This window comes from Protopterus annectens, chromosome 7.part1 (genome assembly GCF_019279795.1).
Source record: "Protopterus annectens isolate FY-2018-M chromosome 7.part1, PAN1.0, whole genome shotgun sequence".
Taxonomy (NCBI): Eukaryota; Metazoa; Chordata; order Ceratodontiformes; family Protopteridae; genus Protopterus; species Protopterus annectens.
Genome location: NC_056740.1, coordinates 300,967,531 through 300,992,779, shown reverse-complemented (window position 1 = coordinate 300,992,779; position 25,249 = coordinate 300,967,531). Strand labels below are relative to the sequence as shown.

Genomic DNA, 25,249 nt, shown 5'->3' with positions numbered 1-25,249 from the left:
TGGAACCCCTTCTTTTAGTTTCACAGTATTCAGCACACATCAGGTGTATTCTGGTTCACTAGTGAACTGCTTAGCACTATTCCAAGTTGGTTCTAGAATTCATTTCTGGTTCCTAATGAGCTGCTTAACACTGTCTCAAGTGAGCTCTAGAAACTGGTTCAGGTTTAGTAGTGAGCTGCTCAACAATGTCTCAGGTTAGCTCTAGAACTCAGTTCAGGTTCAGTAGTGAGCTGCTCAACACTGTCTCAGGTTAGCTCTAGAACTCAGCTCAGGTTGAGTAGTGAGCTGCTCAACACTGTCTCAGATTAGCTCTAGAACTCAGTTCAGGTTCAGTAGTGAGCTGCTCAACACTGTCTCAGGTTAGCTCTAGAACTCAGCTCAGGTTGAGTAGTGAGCTGCTCAACACTGTCTCAGATTAGCTCTAGAACTCAGTTCAAGTTCAGTAGTGAGCTGCTCATCACTAACCCACGTTAGCTCTGGAGCTCATCACTTATTTAACAGAAGAGTCTTTTCTATTTCTTTTGGCATTAGGTTCTCTGTCAGTGTCTGCCTGCACTTTAAAGCATTTTACTATACAAAACACTGTCATACACATCTCAAAGGATGTCAGTACCTGGTGTTCTGGACTGGAAAACTTGCAGTCAAACAACATTTTACCTACTGTTTCAACTGTCACAACATTTACTATGTCCTTCTGCTGTAGAGCCTCAGCATTTTGGAATGATTCATTTTCTACACTTGTATGGTCTGTAGCTGCCCCTGTCATATTCCTTTTGCCTCATTAGCAAACAAACTCTTTCAAGGGAACATGTTGTTTCACAAATTAATCCTCTTGTTTTGCCCCCTTAATTGCCAAAAATCTGTTCAGACACACACCGGGATTTCCTGCTATTATCCTCCTCTTGTTCTGCTGCTTAGAAATCACTTTATTTGGAAACACACTGTTCTTTACTACACTGCCCTGCTGATCTGTGTTTCTGGTTTTGTCAAGTATAGGATAATATCATCTGCAAATACAGACAGATTTTCTTGACTACCATACCAATTACATCCTTGAATTTCTGAGTCCCTTATTTTCTTTGCCAGTGGTTCTAAATATAATGCAAATAAAGGGGAAAGAGGACACCTCTGCCTGGTTCCTCTGTTCAAGCAGAAATTATCAGAGAGGACCCCACCCACTTCAATTTTTACCTCTGATCCCTCATATATCTTCCTAATCAACCTTAAAATTTTTTTCAGGAAATGCAAAAGCTTCCATTGCCCTGCTCATAAAGTCCCAGCTTACTCTATCAAATGATTTTTCCGCATCAAAACCCAACAACAATGGTATTTTCTTACATTATGCTTCCCTCTGGATCATCAGTGTTCTGTTAATATTCTTAAATCCCTCCACAAAACCACGCTGCTCCATGTCTATCGATTTTGACATTACTTTTATCATTCTTTTAGCCATTATAGACATGAACACTTTATAATCATGGTTTACTACTGAAATGGGCCTGTATGAAGCTGAGCCTGATGGCTCTTTACCCTCTTTAGGTATTACACTACCAATGCTTTCTTCCAAGATATTGGTACTTCTCCTCCTCTTAAAATACCGTTAAACAAAGCCTTCCAGATCTTTATCACTTGTTTGCCTCCTGAACTTCCACAGGAATACCATTTATTCCTGTGGACTTTCCTGTAGATTGGTTATACATCACAATTTTTATTTCATCTCCCCCTATCCTAACCGTTTGTAATTGAGCCTCATCTACCTGTAACACTGGCACATTTAATTCTCCCATAAACATTTCCATTAGCATCTTTTCTTCATTTCCATATTTCTCTGCTTTATACAGACTTTCACTGAATTTCCAAATATTTCTAATACTTCTACAGGATCTCTTGTTACCGTCCTTGTTATAGGGTCCCTAAGCTTGGCGACAGCCCTTTCTACTTTCTGTTGCCTGAGTCATTGTGATAAAAGTGTTTGTGCTGCAATGTTATCAAAAAACGGTTGCTTAACAGCACCCTTTCTAAACTCATGCATATTATTGAGGTAATCCCTTATTTTCTGCTTAGCATTCTGCCGTTGATCTTCTTGTTCTGTGAGATTTCCCCCATTCTGCAATACTTTAACATTTGTCAGTCCCTCTAAATAATTCTTGTTACTTCATAACCATAGCTTCCTTTCTTTTATTTCTACCTTATTTTTAAACTCCATATTAATTTTATCCCACTCCTTAGCTATATTTTCAGAGGAAATTTCTATCCTCTTGAATAGCTCCTGGAAAATCTCCACCACCAATTCCTTAAATGCTTCTCTTTTCAACAGATAGGTGGGAAAGCACCAGTGTCTCATTTTTATATCATTACACTGTGTTTTTATTTTAGTTATTATTGGCACCTGATCTGAAATAGTTCTTGGGTGTATATCAAGACCTTCAATTAAATGCACATGTTCCTGTATAATATAAATTCTGTCTAACCTAGCCCAGGTTTTATATCTTGGGAATAACTCCTATTACTGAATTCACATATTCTATGCCAAATATTTTCATAAATTTCTTCAAAAAACAATTTTTTTCTTTATTTAACGAAGTACTCTTCCAGACTCTCATTTTAAAATTAGCCATGTCTAGAAACACAAACACATATTTGGCATTTTTATGTTGCTAGTTGTGCTTTTATATAAAACATTACTTTCTGTTCTGCAACGAATGTCACTAAAATGCTTTGCCATACAATGCTTAAACAATCTTGTGGTTTTGCCCTGTGTGACCCTAAATAAAAACCTTAAATAAAAAGTGAGCAAGCCACTAAATACATAATTCCCATAGTATCACATGTTATAAAAGATTTAATCTGATATACATTAGGTGTATTTTTAGAAGTAAATCCTTTTCTATTCATGACAAAATTACAGAACGAGCAACAACTACATGATCTATGTCCTTCTGTTTTTATATCATCTACTGTCAATTGTTTGCTGACAGGCAAATGAGGTTTTCTATAATCTCCCAAATATTTCCCAATGGTTTTAGCCCTCCTCATTTTAAAACGACATCTGTCTGATATTAGTTCACTAACTTGTTGATTTGATTTTAAAATATTCTAATTTTTATAAATAATATTTGAAATGTCTGTATATTGTTACCGTATGTGGTTATCAAAACCAGCTTCCATTTATTATGTAACTGGGCATGATGGTCATCTTTTTTCTTAAGCAACTCTTGTCTGTTCATACTCTTCACCTGTTCTCTTGCAAAACAATATCCTTTGCCTGATACTCTCTACTTAAATATCTGTTGTGTAGATCCATGGCAAACTCCTCATAGGTTCATAGATTAGTATTAGGCTAACTGCCCTTACGAGCCATTTTAAGCCTAGCCAATTATCCCTTGTGAGACTCAAACCCTGTACCTTGTGTTTGCAAGGCAAACACCTTAACCATTAGGCCACCCTCCCACCCTCATAATCACTTTGCTTTGAACAAATTTGTTTGACTCTCATAAACTGAGATTTGGGAATATTTGTAATCACAAAATTTGGATGGCAACTTTCAGCCATGAAAAAAAAATTTACTAAAAGGTTTATAAAATTCATTAGTACGTAAAGTGCCATCCTCATTTTTCTCAACATTTACATCTAAAAAATAAATGTTACTGTTATTTACTTCCACTCTAAACTGAATGCTCTACTTATACAGATATTCCACAGATTTTGTAATTTCTGTTATATTAGAATTCCATATCAACTAACAATGATTGAGAAATCTTTTCCACATATCCAAAGAGGGCAGGTAAAGATTATGCATTATGATGTATATTGGGTTCCCTACGTTAGAACGAAAGCTCGGAAGATCGACACTGACATCACCGATGCCAGAAGACAGATGGAGCAGATAACCGACAACTCGGAATCCTGACAGCGAAAACACCGACACGAGAAACGTGTGAGTGCGACTAGGTAAGTGTGCGATAGTGAGGGATTTAGGGTTAGGGTGTGTGTAAGGTGTGTGTGCGATAGTGAGGGATTTAGGGTTAGGGTGCGTGTAAGGTAAGTGTGCGATAGTGAGGGACTTCGGGTTATGGTGCGGGTAAGGTAAGTGTGTGATAGTGAGGGACTTGAGGGTTAGGGGCGGATTAAGTGAGTTAGGGTTAGGGTACGGATAAGGTAAGTGTGCGATAGTGAGGGACTTGAGGATTAGGGGTGGATTAAGTGGATTAGGTTGCGGGTAAGGTAAGTGTGCGATAGTGACGGACCTTAGGGTTAGGGTTTGGGTTAAAGTTAGTGCATAGATAGTTGTGTGTAAGGTGTAGTGTAGGTTTTTATGTTGTTGGTGTGCTTGTGTTGTGTGGAACAGCGAATGCTTTGTTTTGTTAACTGTCGGTATTGTGGTTTGTCGGGCATGTGAGCTTTCGTGTTTTTGCGGTTTCATTCTTGTGGTGTCGGTGTTGTGGACTGTCGGTCTAACGTAGTAGACCTTGTATAGCATATATTCCTCTTTATACACCATGAACAAATCTGTATATATGGAGAGGCAAAAGCTGCCCCCATAGCAATGACATTATGTTGCAAATAACAGGTTCTATTGTAGTAAAACACATTTTTTTAAATATGTTCCACCAGTAAAATTAAAAATATTTTAAAACCTAGTGGTGAGAGTCGTTCCTTATTTAACCATAATTCCAATGCTTTTATACTTCCCCAGTGAGGGACTGAAGTATATAATGATTTAATTTCTAATGTACATAATAACTGAAAAAATTCCGAAGCATCCTTTGATCTTGCCACTTTCCTTCAGCAAACACATTGGCAACCATCCATCCGCAACCCCTTTTCCCCATTTTTGCACATGGGATCGAGATGTCACTTCAACAGTGACAATCATCTAGAGCCAAGGTTTACACCGTCGGGTGGCTAGCCCTGCCAGGTAGTTCTTCCACATCACACACTCACTCAATTTAGAGTGTCCAATCCACCTACAGCATATCTTTGGGGATGTAGGAGGAAACTGGAGCACCCGGAGAAAACCTACTTGACCGCAGGGAAGACATGCAGACTTTGCACAGAAGGCACCCCAGCCCATCAAAAACCAACTGGAATACTAAAATTAAAGTTGAGGGGACAAAATTCAGTCCCTTACTTAACATCACACTTTCAGATTTATTTAAAACATAATTGGGAGATACATTCAAAACCAAATAATTATTTATTATATGTTCATTAATTGATGCAACAGAACCTTTTATATCCATGTTTCTTTTTGTGCTTCCTTTTTTATTGTGTCTTTTCTTCTAAAGGGCTAGTAAAAACAAAATACTTTTTAGTTTGATGGGACATTACAGTCTCATTTTCAGTTTCTGTTGGAGAAGAGGTCTCATCTGTAACACCTGTATCTAAAGAATCATTGGAACACAAACTAGATTGTAATCATCTCTTACATTAAAAACGTTTGCATTTAGATTAACCTTTCTTCCCTTCTACAAACCTTATAGTTTTCACCTTAGAGTGTCATCATCTCGTCTTTTCAGCTGGTAATCTTGAGCAGCCTTATGATACTTCTTAAATTTTTTACTTTCCAGTTCCTCAAATACCTATAAAACCCTTTTGTAACCCCGTAATTTAGTAGAAAAAGAAGTATGCTCTTTTTGTCTATTATAAAACTCCACTGAAATCTCAACAAATAATATATAGGCCATCTGCTATACCAACTTCAACTCATTCAATAAAATTTCATCTGGTTTATTAATACTGGGTTCCAACAGAACCTGCAGACTCCTTGGTGTAATCTCAGTCTTTAGGTACGCTTTAAGCAAATGCCAATGCCAAATGATATCTTTAGGCATTTTAGACTCATTCAGCAATTGCTTAAATGTGTTAGATGAAACAGTAGATCAACTAATATTAATCAATAGCCGCCTTCAAAAGAGCATAGAGTGTGTAGGTCGATGTAGACTGCAAAAAAAATGTGGAATATTTTAAATGCATTAATGAGGTGGAGATACATAATCTCTTTGTACAACATTGAATTGCTACATGCCAAATAAGAAATGGATGGATCTCTCCCTGTCTGTTTATCCATATGTCTGACTATCATCTATCTTTATATGGATATTTCTTTGTCCATGGATAAAAACCAGTTAACTGACAGTTGTCAGTTTTGAAAGAGATTTATTTATGTATTCATTCATTTATTTATTTTCATCTAATTTCTGAACATTAAATACAGGTTATTAACTATTAATATTTGTGTGTTTAAATTAGAAAGCTGAATATAGTAAAATAATTCTAAGCCATATATGCCTAGCAGCATTAGTTTACAGTTTTCTAAACTCACATTTCTGCTACAATATCATGCTACTGAACTGCAAACATGAAAGCATAAGATGCAGTTTCTTATACTTATCAGTAATAACATACCAATCATACTTGTTAAATTTACTTGGCTTCCAAATATTGTTTACAGTACATAAGACCTCTAGATTGAACAGTGGTGTACCAATTTTCCCATAAATTCAAAGTTGCCTTCCAGCAAGATATTTTGTTCGACAGCTATTTGTTGAATAATGTTGCATTACAACTGATTCACAATATGCTTTACAAAATATCCTGGCTGACAACCACAACAGCTAAGCAGAATAACTAAGCTAAACAATTAAATACAATTTGAAATTCCACAAAGCATTAGATGTTCAGTATGTGATGAAAACTTGGAAAGTATAAGAAATGTTTTCAAACTGGTAAGATAATAGTTGTGAGTACTGCAAAACTGGTAAGAGGGATATTTATGGTATGGGGGGCATCGCCTTTCTACACTCCACCATTGAGGGTGTTCTGTGGCTATAGCTTGGAAATCTATATGTAAACTATGAAGTCACACTACCTATTAGATGCACAGAAATTCAACTTTTCTATATAACCAACTGCTCACTTTTATTCATGGTAGTGCAACCTAACATTTAAATATAGAAAGCTGGGGTCGGGAGGCACAGCCCCTCGCACTGGGTAGATGCAGGGGGTAGCTGTCCTATCAAAATAAATATATCAAAATGCTTCTTTATCTGTTTTAACAATCTCTGTGTCATGTTTCTGGCATGGTTGAATTTTCAAACATCTTCTACTCTGTGTTACATTCTTTTCTAAGTGAAATTGACTATATGCAAATTCAGTGTTTGACTTTCTACTATTCTTCTAAATGCTCATGCACAAGATATGTGTTGTAGAATTTATTTTTTACTAAAATGCTTGCAAAAATGAGTACTGTGATTGTTATGGAATGTATGAATAGCACAAGAACATCATGCAACTTGTATGTGTCATCAACAGTAATAATAAGTATTTTTATTATCTTAGTACCCTGATGAAGTTAAATGAAAAACAAGTATTTGTCAATACCAAGCACTGGCCAACATTAGAACTTCACTGTTAGTATGTAAACATGTGTGGTCAAAATTATCATGCTGAAGCAGTGTAAAACATTTTTACCTGAATAAAAAATACATTGCTTTCACAAGCATTGTCAGATAGACTAACAAACAACTGAAACCAGTTTTACATGCTTCACTGAAGAAATGATCACAGCATACATCATGATAAGTCAGTTACATTGCTTTCAGAAGTATTATCAAAAGTGTGAGAAAATAAATAAAGTAAATCATGAACTCAGTCCCAAAAGACCACAAAGCAAACAGCAAAAGGAACCTCCTAGATCCAATAAACTCTTCCAAGGATGCAGAAAAATTCTTTATTTTGAAACACGAACACCACGGACCAACACGAAACAAAAGTAGTAAATCCAGTAAGTCAAGCGCTTTCGCCTGAAGCTATGTCAGGCTTTTTCAAGATCAAAAAAAGGCTTGTTCGTGTTTCAAAATAAATAATTTTTCTGCATCCTTGGAAGAGTTTATTAGAAAATAAATAAAACTGATTTTAGCTGAGTAAAGTTGAGACATTGCAGAGTATTCATGACAGCAGTCTACAATATTTTACTTTTTAATTACATTGCTTTCATAAGTGTTGTCAAAAGAACCACCAAAAAATGAAACTAGTTTTAGAAGGGCCATACTACACATTTTGGCTTTGAAGTTTATGATCAGGAGAAAGCAACAAACATCATCTGGCTCTTGCTCAAAAAATAAGAAACATTGCTGCCCATGTCAGAAGCAAAGTACAGCAACATTCCACATGCACCAAGTTATCATGGGAAATGTGTTTATATTATTTTATCTAATATCTGATCACAAGGAAGCAACCTAAGGAATTTTAATTGTTCTTTAAAAAGTATGTTACTTTAACAAGCATGGCTGATTACTTTGCTATGATTATTCAAATTTAATAAGTAACAGTTGGGCACCAACTTTCAGAATTTTGATTCTGGCAGAAAAAAAAATTAACTGCTTTGACAACTGCTGTTGCTCAAGTCATAAGCAGTATGATATAAGAATTTATGACAGTTATCAGAGTTCAGTTAGTTGAGTTCAGTTTAGTTAGAAGCTCATCACCTTGCCTTGTGGAAATAAGCATCTCAGCATCCTATCTTGCCTAGCTGTATTAATTAACCTAGCTAGGGAACAGTTATTCTATAGACAGTCAGGAAATACAGTGAGCGTAGTTAAGTATTGTTTTTCTGCATCTGTTTGAATCTGTCCAACAGTGTTATTTTTATTTCTCCTGTGATTGAAACTCTGATGTTTATTGTAATTAGATATTTAGTATTCTCATGTTTTCTATTTTATTATTTATTATTAAATATTTTTATACCTTTCATTTGGCTGGTCTTTTTGAGAATACTTTTAACATATTGAGAATACTTTTGCTTATTTTAGTGACACCTTGGCCACTCCGTAAAGCCTTGCTGCTTTGGTTACACTCTACGATTTATGTTCGTATTGATTTTACTCAGTATAATCGGATACCCTTGTAAGAACCTGAGAGTGGTTGACTGCAGACAACGTAATTACCTTACAATCTGGGGAGAGGGGGGTACAGCTAATAAATCTGTGCAAGCTTTTCCCAGGAGTGTGTGTGTGAAAATCAAATACCCAGGTTTGGGTGTGTCATCTACTTGGAACTGGGACATAATGCTCCAAAGTGAGTCTTGTTTGGGATCTGGAGAAACAAACAGTCCTGTCCCAGGTCTGGAGTGGTTTCCCTGTGTGCTTTGGGGGAAATTGTGCTTGATGCAGATTACTACATCTTAAAATAATGTGTAAATCCATTTCTGCTTTTAGTGACCATCTCTCACCAGTGTCAGTGGTGGGGATTGAGGCTCCTTGATTACTGGCACAGGGTAAAGTGAGGCCATCACATATTGGTGGCAGAACAATGAGATATTAATTGAACTTCAGTAGTCTGTGGGCAGTTGTCACTGAAAGTATGTGTAGTCTCAACAGCTACAAAATAAACATTTAGAGTTTCATTTTCACAATAGTTTCAATTTATTTTTGCTAGTTTAGTTTAGTCAGGGAAAGCAGACAAAGTTGTTAGCAGAGGATTATGGTAAGCTGACAAAGAACCAGTTAGCCAAGGTGTGCAAAGCCAAAGGACTGGTGCATGCTAACCGGACTGAAGAGGAAATTATTTTGGCCTTAATCGCAGCTGCAGTGTAAACTAGTGGCCAGGAGGACAACCACTCTGATGTTGGGGATATGCAGTCTTCCAAAACAGGACAGTTCACCTTTTCCTCAGAGGACTTAAAAATCCATCTGGAGTTAAAGAGACTGCTACATCTGGAGATTGAAGAGAAGCTAATGCATTTGGAGACTGAAGAGAAACTGCAGGGTTTGGAGGCTAAAGAAAAATAGAAGCTCTTCATCAGAGTCATGAGGTAATGGGGAGGGAATAACTGGACCCCAAATGCAATAAAAGTCAGTAAATTTCTTCCACAATTTGCAGAGGGGGATGACTTTGATAGTTTTATTCATATATTTGAAAGAGTATGCAAACAGCAGAATGTTGATTAAGAGCTCTGGGTATGGTTCCTGACCCCTTTACTACATGGTAAAGCTATAACTACTACTAATTCTAAATTGTGTGATACTGACTGTTTAATCTATGATAGAATGAAACAATGTTTTTTGAGTGGTTATAAGTTAACACCCGAAGCTTACAGAAAAAAAGTTTTGTGAGCTTAGACACAAGTCAGATGAAAGTGTATGTGATTATATTGCTGAGTTAAACACTTATTTTCATAGGTGGGTGAGTGGGTGTTAGGTCATCACTTTTGAAAGACAGGCAGACCTTTTGGTGTGGGGGAAAACCCTTAGTACTTTGCCTGAGGACATGAGAGTCTGGTTGGCAGACTGAAAATGTAACTCTACAGATGAGCAAATGGGGCATCTCTGCACAAGAATGGGATACCCAGTGCTGCACATGGATACAAGGGAACCCATGGTGGGCAGCCTAAATAACCCCAACAGAGTTTATTATTAACAGGGGAAGCCACTAGTTCAGGTACATGGCCAAGATTAGGGGTTAGATGTTCTAAATGTACCCAGAGGGGCCATGTAGCATACAAATGTCCACTGAAGCAAGGCAGGGAACAAAAAGTGAGGGAACCAGCAAGTGGGAATAACAGAGTGCCAGTAGTAAGTTGTCTGGAGACAATAGGGGTATCAAATTATCACAGAAGTTTGTATCCTATCTTAGTGGATAGAAGACAGGCCACTGCTAACAGAGAGACAGCCTCTGACATAACTACTGTAAAGCCTGCAGTGGTTAAAGAGGAGCCGTACTTGCTTGGGCAGTTCACTCCAATCAGAGACTTAGGAGGGATCCCCCATTCCAAATACCTTTGGTTTGGGTTCACCTTGACTGGGAGTGTGGAGAAGGAAGCAAACAGGTGTTTTCTTTGGGGACATTCCTGCAGATGTCTTGATACGGAATTATTTTGATAATGCAGTACCTTGTGTGCATGCAGTTAAATGTACTTGGGGTTGGAGAGAGGCATTTAGGTCTGGTAGGCTTGGGGAGACCCAGACAGACTCCACACCTGAAGCTAAGGCTGGTGATATGGCTTTTTCAGGGAGGGAGCTACCTTGTAGGAGTAAGCCTGAAAGTGAGCCACGGCTGCTGGTAGGTACTGATGTTACCATGGACAGGGCGACTGCAAGGACAGAGGTGAATGGTAGTACCCATGCTGACAGTCAGGCACTGCTGTTGGAAGATACTAGACTTCCTGTGGAAGGGGAGATGGGAATAGTTACAAAGTTAGAGTTGAGACAGGCTCAGCTTTCAGATCAGATCTCAGCTTGAAGGAGGTAGCTGCTGAAGAAAAATAGGAGTCTGCATATTGGAATAAAGGTTTACTATATGTGGACCTCTGGGGGAGGACTAGAGGGTGAGGTAATACAGCAGTTGGTAGTGCCCAGAGCCTACCATCTGGCACTTCTAGCCATAGCCCATGACATTCCTTTTGCAGGTCATATGGGCATAAAGGGTATTAAGAAACATATTATACAGAACTTTTATTGGGTTGGAATGGCAAAGGATGTAACAGGGTACTGAAGGACCTGTGAGCAGTGCCAAAAGGTACGCAAGGGAGTAGACAGATCAAAGCTCTGTTGATGCCTTTGGCTGTGATGGAAGATCCATTTCAAAGGGTAGCTATAGACATTGTGGGGCCTCTGAGCACCCCAAGTTCTACAGGGAAGAGGTATATCCTGGTGGTAGTAGATTATGCTACTAGAGACCCTGAGGCAGTAGTTCTATCCTCCATCGAAGCAAATAAGGTGGCAAATGCTTTGTTAGAGATTTTCAATAGGGTAGGTTTCCCAAGAGAAATATTAACTGACAGAGTTGCCAATTTCATGTTAGACCTGCTGGCTTATCTGGGGAAGCACTGCAGGGTGAAGTACCTAAAGACCACCCCTACCACCCCCAGACTAATGGTCTTGTGGAGAGATTAAACTCTACACTAAAGACCACACTATGGACATTTGCAGACCAATTTAGTTGAGAATGGGACAAATATTTCCCCATCTATTGTTTGCATACAGAGGGGTACCCCAGGAATCCAAAGGTTTTTCACCCTTTGAGTTGCAATATGGGCATTGGGTGAGGGGCCCTTTAGGTTTGATTCATGATGTGTGGGAGGGTGAGTGTGAATCCCACAAGGAGTCTGTTGTGGCATATGTCCTAAAGCTCAGGACAAGGCTTAGGGAGCTCATGGACTTGGCCAAGGAGAACCTGGTGGGAGCCCAACAGCAGAAAAATATCTAGTATGACAAGAATGCTTGAGCCTGAGAGTATGCTGTGGGACAGCAGGTTATGGTGCTCATTCCTGCCAGACACAATAAGCTGCAGGCAGCTTGGGAGGGATCATTCAAAGTGGTAAGGAAGGTCAGTAATGTTAATTACATGGTAAACCTGCCAGGCAGGAGGCAGGGGCACAAACTGTACTGTGTTAACATGATGAAGCCTCAGCATGTCAGGGAGGTCCTGGGCAGACTACAAAGAACAGGGTTGACCATTAAACCCAGTAAGTGTCAGGTAGGTATGGCAGAGGTCGCCTACCTGGGACATAGAGTAGGGAGTGGTAAGATTAGGCCAGAACCTGAAAAAATGGAAGCTATTCAGGTATGGTCTGCCCCTGTTACCAAACAACAGGTGAGGGCATTCTTGGGGAGAGCAGGGTACTATGGAAAGCACATTCCCAATTATAGTACAATAACTGCTTCCCTCACAGACTTAACAAGGAAGGAACAGGCCAGATAAGGTAGTGTGGACTCCAGCATGCTAGCAGACATTCCAAAATCTAAAAGGGATTTTGTGAGGAGCCATATGTTAGCCAGTCCAGATTACAGCAATGCCAATGTAGATGGACTGTCAAGACAAGGTATAGTTTAATGTGTTCCCAGACAGGCCCATTCCTCTCAAGCATTATTTTTCCAGGGTCACTTGAAAAACTAGCTTGAGTCTTCAAAGGGGAGGGGGCAGATTTGAAGATGTGAGGTGCTGCCATCTGTGCCAGGGAGAATAGGGCAGTGCATGTGTCAATATGCCAGCATAGTTAGCTGAAGTTTTGTAAGTATTTTTTTTGTCATTTGACTATCACACTGACTTGTACAAAAGCTTATGTTAAAAATGTATCAACAATGTTATTATAACTGATTAAATGTATATGTTTAAACAAAGAATTCTGGAAGGGAAGAGTAGAAGTTTTTGAAATTGTTCTATAATTTTCAAATAATGCAACAGATGTTAGCAAAACTCTGAGTGTGTATTGTACCAGAGTCAGGTGATTAAATGTAATGCCATTCCATAACCAGCACTGAGAGGATGGAACTCACAGAACAGCTTATTTTGTTTTCTTTAGAACCCGATATAAAAATTTATGACAGCTATCATAGTTCAGTTATTTGAGTTCAGTTTAGTTAGAAGGTCATCACCTTGCCTTGTGGAAGTAAGCATCTCAGTGTCCTATCTTGTCTTGCTGCATTAAGTTAGCTAGGGAACCATTATTCTATAGACAGTCAGGAAATACAGTGAGGGTAGTTAAGTATTGTTTTTCTGCATCTGTTTGAATCTGTCCAACTGTGTTATTTGTATTTCTCCTGTTATATGAAACTCTGGTGTTTATTGTACTCTCATATTTAGTATTCTCATGTTTTCTATTTTATTATTTATTATTAAATATTTTTATACTTTTCATTGTGGCTGGTCTTCTAGAGAATACTTTTAATGTCTTGACAGTACTTGTGCTTATTTTAATGATGCCTTGGCCGCTCCGAAAAGCCTAGCTGCTTTGATTACACTCTACCATTTATGTTAGTATTGATTTTACTCAGTATAATGAATACCCTTGTAAGAGCCTGAGAGTGGTTGACTGGTGGCAGCATAGTTACCTTATAGTCTGGGCAGAGAGGTATCGTTAGCAAATCTGTGCCAGCCTTTCCCAGGAGTGTGTGCTTGAAAATCAAATACCCAGGTTTGGGTGTGTCAGCTACTTGGAAATGGGATATAGTGCTCCAAAGTGAATCTTGTTTAGGATCTGCACAGACAGATAGTCCAGTCCCAGGTCTGGAGTGGGCTCCCCTGTGTGCTCTTGGAGGAATCTGTGCTTGATGCAGAAAGCTGCATCTTAAAATACTATATAAATCCATTCCTGTTTTTAGTGACCATCTCACTGGTGTCAGTGGTGGGGATTGAGGTGCCTTGATTACTGGCCTAGGGTAAAGACAGGCTGTCACACACTGTTTCACAAGTGCTGTCAAAAATACAAGCTTAAGAAGTACATCAATTATGCTTATGATTTATTGGTAGGTATTAACAGTACTGATGGTGATCTGCAGTGCAGTTTTGCAGTTGTAGCCCTACTTTACAGAGTAAAACTGAGAAATGTTGCCTAGTCAAGACCGTCACAGGAAAATCTTGTTCATGCTTTGTCTCATTTGTATGAAAACCACTTTCTACTGAACAAACATGTGATTGCACATGTATGCAAACACTACAGCTAAAACGCTATTGTGGTTTTGTCCATTGCTGTGGATATTCTGTTAGTGTACATTTATGTTGTAGAAAAGCATAAACAAACAACAGCTATAGTGCCGAAAAAGTATGACTGGAATGATGGCAAATTCATACAAGGGTATTTGCTACTATGTCACAGCTGTACTATTACTCAACAGGGGTATTATGCAAAATCCAATTACAATAGTATCAAATGATGTACTATAAAATATTCAACAGCCCTCCCCTCACAACAACTGCTTTGTTCTTAAATGAATACCTGTTTAAGTTTATTTTTTGTGCTCTTAATTATCCTCTGTGTCTCTTTTATAGAGCTTTCTGCATCCTCTGTCTTCCTTGCAGCTTCATCCAAGGCAATTTTTGTCTCTGCTGCTGTAGCATTAACCTTCTCAGCTCTTTCTCTGGAACATAAGAAGGGGAAGTTTAGATTTGAAGCTATAAACTTAATTTCATATTTTTGACAAGCCCACTCTACCTTGGAACTTATTTACATGGCCAACTGGAAAGCAGTAGGAAGTTTAAATTTATATTGCCACACAGTATGCAAGCATAGACTGAAATTTATATAAAAAGCAAAGTAATAAACTTTCAAATAAACATACATTTTCTGTAATAATATTGTTTATGTGGTTTTAAATAAGATAGACTGATTAAGCTATGTGGTTTGTATCAATGTTCAACTGTAAAAATATATATTTAGAAAATGGCCAACACAAATCCTTTTGCATGACTGGTCAAATCCCAGAAACACTGGGCTGATATTTCTGCCCAAAGGTCATTAAAGACAAGAATGGGCATTGGAGACTGCTTACAAAGTAAAATCACAATGCTTGTGAAGCTCTGTTCTAGGTATGTTACGTCTTAATAAATCATTAAACTCAGCTGGTACTTTCAACAGCTATTTTGACAGCTGTCAAACTGCAAAGCAGTTACCTAGCAATTTCAACTTGGTGAAGAAAACCATAAATAACACCTTCTTGCATATTGTGTATCTTCTCTATTGCTACAAAGTGTGATGGAAAATGCCACAGATTCAATAGGACCTCCAGTTAAAGAGGCACAGAGCCATAGTAAGCTGTTTTGGTGCCCTGTGCCATTCTTGATCTGATGCCCTGAAGCCCACTCAACTTTAAAATGGTGGGGATATTCTCTCATACCTAAGTCCAAAAACAGTAAGGTCATCTTTGGATCTTTATACCGTAGGAAACTGCTTATTACATTTGTAAGTGGTTTATTATACTTTAAAGATGTAAATACCACACAGAGAACTCTGAGTGCTTCAGGCCTAACTGAAAATGCAGTATCTGCATTCATTTATAAAGACAAAAGTGCTAAATCTTGTAGCAATAAATTGTGCGGAGTTATGTACTTCCGGTTGCTTCTTCTATTTTATTGTTTTTCTAGTTTATTGTTTTATTCATTTATAAATTACAGTACTGTGCTAGGCCACACAGGGCTTCAGACATGATTGTACATAATAAGCTAATTTTGCATCACTAAAATTGCTCAGCATCTGTGTTCTTTTCCTTAAAATCATTTCTTCCTAAGCCTCTACTGCTTCCTTCTTCATACCATATTCCTTTTCAATGATACTTAAAAAATAATCAATCACTCAAGAGCAATCCCCTCCATTCATTGACGTAAACTGCTCTCTAGCATGAGTTCCACAGCAAACTGCCAATACCCGCACATTCCAACAACTTGCACTTGGGGCAGCTGCCTCCTTTGTCTCATGCTAGCTATGCCTCTGTTACGCCAGAAAAGTGTTAGATTGCCAGTGTGCAGCATCTCGTAAAATGCAACGGAGAATGTTACAACTCCAGACCAGAGAGAAGAGTACTACAATACCAAAGGCTGCTTTGCAGAATCATTTTGAAATACTCTGTGTTACTTGTCCATTGCTACAAAGTATAAGGCTTTATTAACTACTGTTCAGGTATTACAAAAATAGTGCCTTTATAATGCTTTAATGTTAAATGTATGGTCTGTCTGATAAAATGCAAAGCAGAATGTCACACCTCCAGTCAGATAAGTGATAAATGTTCAACATTAAATCACTTTTGCAAAAATGTAAGCTATTTGGGGTTATATCCATCAAGTATATCATCAAGCTGGTTAGTTTTTCAGAGCTAGATGGTGCCTTCCATGTGCCCTAACTGCCAGAAGCTTGTGCAGAGTTCCAGATAATAGGCAGATAGACTGCCCAAAGCTTCAGAACTTTCTACCCATGGAACTGCACTCCTCCTGAGTGTTTTGTGAATGTGATGGTCAGCTAAAGACCCTTTAAGGCTGGGCAGATGAGGCCCCTGCTGGAAAAGCTTCCACTATTGTACTTCTCTGAAGAAATCCAGAGCTTTTTTTCTGTGAATTTATTAATATTTGGGCTAAAAAAAATTATTTTGCACAGCATATCACTCTTGCCTGATGAGTTTTTACTGCATTGAATGCTTGTGGTAATGTTTTGTGTAAAATTAATGATATACCTTTATATAATTTATGTGTTAGGGGCAGGAATTTGTGATTTTGGAAACTGTCGGTATATTTCTTTTTACCTTGACAACATCTTTTTTTACTGGCACTGAGTTACTGACTCTTTCAGTCCATGCTACCCATCTTTGAGGTTTTCTTCTTGGCTAGACCTATAGAGTTACCAGTGGTCTTGGTTCCTCCTTCTGCCACAAGAAGAAGAAAGTTGTCAGTGAGTCTTTCTGTGCTAGGCTGGTTCTGGTTTTGCCTCAGGTATCAATGCTTGACTCTGCTGTGGCTGGATTTGGTTCCCCAGACTGATCATTTTTACCCCAGTCCCCCTGGTGTAACACCTATAGCCACTAAGGACCAGGGGATAGACACATCCTCTGTATCTGTAGGGCAGGGGCAAACCACTTTAGTTGGTGTTGGGGAAGGTCTATGGCATAACCAGGAAAGAAAGACTGAGCCCTGGGATAGTGTGCCTGCTTTGGATTATCCCTTTTCCAAGGAGTTTCCCAGGGAAAAAAAATGAAAAAAAAAAAAAATTGGCTTCTCCTGTTTCAATTTCAATGGATAGGGAAGACGCCCTGACATTTGCTAGGGAATTCATTTCTGCTTTTTCTCTACTGACTTCCTGATCAGAAAATAAAATAAAATATTTCCCTCTCCTTTTGATTCTTATTTTCAGTCAGAAGAACAGGGAATGAAGGGAGAATTTTGTGCTTAGGATTTTCTTCTCAACTTGAAAATCCTGATCCCAAGGAAAATGTTCTTCAGATCTGCTTCTAGAAGACCTTTTTTTCCTGAAACTTTAAAATGAAAGATTTTTGTTCTAGTGGCATTAGAATGAAATTACTGTTGCCAAGCAAATGTATTTTCATTTGCTACAGCTGGATATACCAAAACCTTGTAGATATCCGTCTTTTATGACAATGTTTTCCTGACAGCTTGACATTTACCTGACATCAAGTTCCTGATCCTGGAAAGTCTGAAACATTATGCAAGGTACCTTAGACCTGCAAGTTATCTGTTTTCCAACCTCAAAGCAGACCATGCAGTGATTTCCCCATACAAAACTGCTTCTGCTAGACAAGTAACTCTTATCCCATTCCCTCTGACACAGATTGAAAAGCTTTTGACACATTTAGGAAGAAAATTTATTCTTCTGCCACTTTAAGACTGAGAATTTCAAACTGTCAACATCACATGTTAAGGGTTTTACTTCTATCTTTTGAGAACATAAAAAGTTAATATTTTATCTTCTGAGGTGAAAATGCCTTAATTGTTGCTTTTGTACGTGTGTCCCATGAAATTAAACAAGACTTAAAGTGTGCTTATGATATTGCCGATTTTGACCCCAGGGCTACTGTTTTTGGTTATTTATGAGATTTGTTTAGTTACAGTCTCAAAATATACCTGAAGATTTTAACATTGAAATTTTAAGTTCTTCCCTGGATAAGAGAATTATGTCTGCTTCTTCCGCAGCTGAGGTGTTTAAGAGATTTGATGAAAGGGGAAAACTAATTCAAGGAGTGACCCAAATCTTCCAACCTTCCTGTTTTAGGGGGAAATAAAAATGTATGTTCCATGTCAGCACCCTCTTTCAAAAAACAATTCAAGCAACAAGGTGCCATAAAACAATTAAACAAAGGCAAGAAGACTCGGAAAAGAAATGAAAAGCCTCATAAAACCAAGGACAGTCCAAAAAGTCAGAATGACCAGCTGCTCTTCAGGCTCCACCTCTCCCACCCTGGGCAATCCCTCCCTCTCTCTGAGTGTTTATCTTCTTGGCACCAGATAGTTTCAGACAAATGGGTTCTGAAAGTCATTTCAACAGGGGAACACTTGGAAATGGGAGCCCCTCCCCCTCTCCTTTCCAGAGGATGAAACATACAGCACTTACAAAGTCATCTTCACCAAACACATTTCACAAAACAACCAGTCATAGAAAACTACTACAAATGTTTACAATATATTGCAATACATAGAAAAATGCAACTGCGTTCCAACTTGGCATTCTTCTTTTTCAGGACACATTTGATATTCATGGAATTTTTAATACAGGTGCAATGTTTGGTTTCAAGCATAGGTGCCAACAGAGTTCCTTAATGTCCAAAAGTGAAATGTGTTTTTGCCCCCAAAGATTTATTCAATTTAATTTAAATTAAATTTAATGTTTTTGAATATCAATACAGAGTTTATTATACTAAATATTATGCTATGTATTGACTGAAACTGCATTATGAAATGAGTTACTGTAAATATTGATTGCATTAAGTATGATACCTTGGAACCTTTCTCCCCGGGCCTCCTCTGAAAAAGGGTACCTGTTTCAAGTCAGACTTTCCCAGTAAACAAATGTCAATACATAAATAAATAAGTAAGTAAGTAAGTAAATAAATAAATAAATATACTGAAAGTAAGATTTCAGTGGCACAACAGATAGCATACTCATCTTGGATGCTGAAGGTTGTTGGTTCTACTTCCATACCAGGTAGATTGATTGCTGACACTGCAATACAGCATAAAGGGGGTGCTACACTCCTGTGTGTATACTGTCTTTCAGAAAAATGTTAAACTGAGATCCCATCTGCTGGAGCTGGTGGTAGCTCAGGTGGATGTAAAAGATCCCATGGCATCTATTGACAAGAGTAGGGTCCTTTATGTAACAAATCTTGAAAAGTTGCAATATAAACTGAATAAATAAATTATTTACATTATTTACAATATTATACATAAACTATTTACATTGACCAGATATTCACATTTTTACATTCAAAATATATTTATATCTGACCTCCACTCTACTTTCTACAACCAAAATTTTATTTTTTTAACATTTCTGATAAATTCCATTTGGCATTATACATAATTTCTTTCACTCTTTGGTTCCAAATTATCCGCATAACATTAAATATTTTATCAGCCTTTTGAATAAACACTTTATCTTTATATAAACCATATTCAATCATATCCATATTAATATTTTGGATCCATTCATTTCTTCTAAATAAGGGTTCTAATCTAACTTATTCCATAATGTATCAAATCTTTTGCATTTTAAAGAGACATTAGTTAAATATTTTTTTCTTTATGACAAAAATAACATATTCTTTCATTTTTATATGGCATGCTTGCTTTGACTGGTAATTTCCTTATCGTCAGTCACCATAAAAATCATATTCTACTCTCTTTTTAAATATATAATTTCTTGCTCTTATAGATTTGATTTTCACTTCTTCCTGTTCTTTCCATGGGTGTACATAAAAATATTCTGCCATTACTTTTTTATATCACTTTTTTCTTTCATCTTCTAAATCTTCTATACTTATTTCCACATTACAGTTTTTTTCTTGATATAATTTCATTTTTTTTCATCCATATACATTTTACACTTTTACAAGTTTTCATCATAGCCTGTATTTTTCATATTTGTTTTCCAATAACAGACTTATTAAATTACCATTTTTCCATTAAACGTTTAAGTATTTATATAGATGCAACAAAACTGGAAATACCACTGGATTTATAAGTCCAAAACCACTATCTTCTTTTGCTACATATAGCACACATCTCTCGACAGGATTAAGAAGAGATAATCATATAAAGGAGAAGATAGTATTAATATATTTTTCAATTGACAATGGCATACTAAACACACTACCTATATATGAAATATTTCCTAATACAACAGAGTTAAGTAAACAAACTTCTTTCTTAAATGGAAGTTTAAAAGACCTCCAAAAGGACCACATATTTTTGATTTTTTTTCAAGTTTTCCCAATGTAGTAATACAACATTGTTTTCCGAATGTAATACCTAATAACTTTATTTCTTGAGAGCTGAATTAAATATCTTTACTCCTACCTTCATGCCCTAAACATTTACTTTTTTTCTACATTCAAACACATACCAATTTTATCTAAACACAAATCCAACTTGCTTATAACTTCTTCCATTCAATTAACATACTTAGTAACAAGAATAATGTCATCTGCATATGATAACATTAAAGGTATATCAATATTTCATTTTGTTCTAACATTACCCTCTATTGTATTAATACAACTAGTTATTCTATTCATAACTAGTGAAAATATAATGTTACTAAAAGGACATCCTTACCTTATACCTTTTAATACTTACTTCTTCAGTCAGCTATCCATTAATTAAAACTTTAATTTTGTTCAGTGTGTATTATGCAATGCACACATTTCTTATATTCCTACTTAAATTATAAGCTTTGAATATATCCCAGAGCATATTATGCTGAATAGCATTAAAAGCTTTGCTTAGATCTCCTACCATAATTAGAATCTTTTCTTGTCTATTTATTATGTCATCTACAATTTCTCTAAAAATCATTAATAACTGTTGACATCCTTTTCCTTTAACACCATATATTGAATCTAATAGAATTATCATAAGTTTTGATTCCATTCTTTTCGGTAGTATTTCATTTTAAAATCAGTATTATTAAAAAAATAGGCCTCCAATTTCTTATATCATCCCTCGCACCTTTTTTCCATGCAAATTTTAAAATTCCTCTACATAATTCCTTATATTTAAATCCTTCAATAAGCCACTCATTTAATGCTTTTATGAAATACATCTTTTGACTTACTGTCATGTTCTTATATATTTGATATTCTATGCTATCCAGAATGACTGCTGTATGTATATTTACTTGTCTTAATACTATATCCAGTTCTTCTAATCTTATATATTTTTTCCAAATCTATATTTTCTTGCCCAAAGAAAGTTTTTACTTTCCGTGCTATCCTTTTGTTCTTTAACAATATCTTTAAATAAATATTTAATATATTCTGCAACAATACACAATATATCACTTAGGTCTTTCTATACTCGTCCCTTTTGTCTATTAATTTTCTCTCATTATACTATCTTCCTTAACTATTCCTTATACAACATATGTTTTATTTTTTTCTTGATTCATTGCAGATAACTCTTGTTCTTTCTTAAAAATTTCATTTTCATTCCTCTCCAAATTTTTAAGAAGTTCTTCGCTTAACTTACAATAACTTTTTTTCACTTGCCATCCTTGGTAACATTTTTCATATTTCTTTTTAAAAGACATCCACCATTCAGACAAATTTTTATAACTGTTGCATACTTTTGTGTTCTTCCCATAATTCTGACTTTCTTTTTTCACCATCACCTACCCACTCTACTTCATTAATTCTTTTTAGATCTTTTTTACATCTTAGCATTACTAACTTTATCTCTGAATTCTATCCATATAGCTTTATGGTCTGAAAAAACTGTGTTTAATGTACCTTCATTTTTTATTTCACATCCTTCTGAAAACAAAAAATTGTCTGTGTTCTATATATTCCTCTACTATATGTTCATGAATTGTTCTATATTCTTAACTTTCCATATCTCATAATTTCTATACCCTTTTTTCTTTATTCCCTTTAGGATCATGGGAAGTTATTAGGCTATTGGCCCTGAGGCCCTTATAAGCCTAGCCAAGAGTTTAGCCCATGGATAGACAAATCAGGACCCAATGTCCCTGTGAAGCAGGGATATGGGTGGAATCCCAGGGATGTATTTTCTATTTCCCATCTAGTTATCCAGATTAAGCTTAAAAATGGGGTAAAGAGGTACTCTGCTTGATGTGGAGAGGGATTCTATTCCATAGATGGGGAGTCTCTGGGACACAGATCTGTCTCACCAGCAAGTCCTACTGATGTCACAGATGAGGTTGAGGCCACGTGTGCGGGTTAGACAAGTGGAGCTTGACTTGCGGATATACAGCAGTCACATCAAGGCAGGGTCCAAGATCACCTTGTATACCAGACAAAAGTCACCTTTGAGGAGTCTGTATGAAACAGAGTACAGGGGTAGGGCTTTTAGTCTTTCTGTGTATAGTAGATTTTTGAGGCCCTGGATTCTTCTGGTGAGGAACCTCTGTGGTGTCTCCAGGTGTTGCATGTGCTTTGTGAGGTACGTGCTGAATGGGGCATTGTACTCAATATTGGCCTTATTTTATTTATTTATTTATTTATTTATTTTACATTTATTGACCGGGCTAGTCCAGCTGGATATATGTCCATTTTCAGTGGAGGCCCGGGGATGAAAGCTCCACAAATAACAACCAAATAGGACAAGACAAGATATTTTCAGTAGAAATTGGTACATTACAAAACTTTATAACATATTGCATACCTAGGATTTTATATTCTGTATTCCAGTAGGGAAAAAAAAACCTTATGTGCTAGGGAATAGCTGGTTGGCTAGGGATTGTATTGTTTCAGTGAAAATGTGTTAAATGAGTCGGCTATTTGGATGGGATTGTTGTGATCAGAGCCAGAGGGAGTGGGAGTGCTTGAGCATCCAGGGTGTAGGAGGTTATTGATGCCTAGCCAGAATTTTTGAGGATTATTTTGGTGGGTTTGTTGAAGCTGGTTGTAACAGTTTCTTTTATCGGCCAATATGGCTTTTTTTTGTTTAGTTTCTTAGCTGTCTGAATTGTAAGTGATCGGAGGGGCTTTTTGTTGAATGCCATTTGGCCCATTGTTTATTTCTTTGGAGGATTTTTTGCTTGGTAGTTTTGGTGAGCCATGGTGCTGGTTTAGTTCTGATTCTAACTTTGTGTAATGGGGCATGGCAGTCTAAAATGGAAATAAATTTTGAATTAAAGTATTTCACTGCATTATCTAGTGGGAGGTGTTTCAGGGGTGACCAGTCACAGGCGCTTAGTCCAGTTTGAAAGTGAGCATGGTTAAAGTTTTTGTTAGTGTGAATAGTTCTGCAGATGGTTGAGTTTGGAACTTCAGCTTTAGATCTGATTAGATAGGTAAGCAAGTGGTCACTTATGTCCTCTGGGAGGGTGCCTGTTTTATAGTTTTGTTGGGGAGTATTAGTGAGTATCCAGTCAAGGGTACTTGTTTTGTTGTTAGGTTTATTGGTACGGGTAGGGGATGTTATAGTTCGGGTAAAACCATATAGGTTGATATGAGTGGAAAGTTGCTCAGATATACAGGAGTTCCAGTTTATGTTAAAGTCTCCAAGTATAATGGTTTCTTGGGGGTAGTTGCTTGAGAGCCAGCTGAGGATAGCCTCTGATGTGTTGATGTTATTTCCTGGGGGAAGACAGACACAGATTAGATATATGGCTTTACTTTTGTTAAGCTGAATCTTATTTAGAAGAATCTCTGCATTGTTGGAAAGTGGAGGTTTGGGGTCTATCAAGGTATCTTGTAATCCATTCTTATAAAGTATGGCTACGCCTCCACCTTTCTTAGTATTATGGTCATGTTTAAGGATATTGTAGCCAGGGGGTAGAACTGCACTGTCTTGTATTGATGGATTAAGCCATGTTTCAGACAGACAGAGTATGTCAAAAGAATGTACATCTATAAGGGCATGCAGGTGAGCAACTTTATTATTGATGCTACGAATGTTAAGATGAGCTATCAGGAGAGAGTTGGGGGGCTTGGTTAGCGTGTGTGTGATAGTAGGAGTTGGTGTATCAAGCTGTGTAGCTGTGATTGTGGTAGGACCAGGGTTTGGGTGTATATCACCATCTAAAAGGGAGTGGACCTGTACTTTTAGGATGAGGTGTAAAAGTTTAAAAATTAGGTTCTTGGTTTTTCTAGCTATTGGGTTAAAATGAGAGATGTGACTGAGTCTATGAAACCTAGCTGCTGAGTACTTTGCTGGGTAGGAGAAGTTGCTGAGACTGTGAGGGGAGCTAAGAGTAAGAATAGAGGTTTGCCTGTTGTGGGTGTGAAGTCCTAGATATGTATGGTGTTCATAGAAAGTAAGTAGATAGGGTATAATTAGTATAGTTAGGAGTATTAATAAAGGTAAGGGTTTGTGGTATCCTTGGGCCATTAGTGTAGGCATGGGAGGTGGAATGTAGGGATGCTTGTAGATAGGGTGGTAAGATAATGGATAATGGAAGATGAGTAATAGAACTTTAAGGGGGAGGAGATAGAGGTTGGTGTTAGTGTATAGTTAAGGTGATAGCACTTTAAGGGGGAGGAGATAGAGGTTGGTGCTAATGTATAGGGGTGTGGCAGTTAGGACCACTGGGGGCGATTGAGATTTGGGGGCAGGGTAGGAGAGCAGAGTGAGCCCACAGGGCGAAAGGAGCGGGATGAGCCACAGAGGAGTTCACCCTAGGAGAACAATCAGAGGAGCAGTAAGCTAAGGTAAGTATAGGTGGGGAGGGTGAGATGACACAAAGCCTTGATAGCAGTTAGAATATACTGAGAGGATAGGCAGTGAGGAATATAAGAAGAAAGGGAGAAAGAGTGGGATTGTAAGCTCTTACAGGATATGGGAATCCGAG

General features: G+C 37.3%; 1 protein-coding gene across 4 annotated transcripts in view; it reads right to left on the bottom strand.

The window, feature by feature from the left end:
• The window catches only part of LOC122807740 (laminin subunit beta-1-like), a 2,263,691-nt gene that overhangs the window by 325,253 nt on the left and 1,913,189 nt on the right, over nt 1-25,249 (bottom strand). For all 4 annotated transcript variants that reach the window (XM_044078727.1, XM_044078725.1, XM_044078726.1 and 1 more), the window contains one exon: nt 14,717-14,858. In XM_044078727.1, coding sequence (XP_043934662.1) covers nt 14,717-14,858 — 142 coding nt within the window. The remainder of the gene's footprint in view (nt 1-14,716; nt 14,859-25,249) is intronic.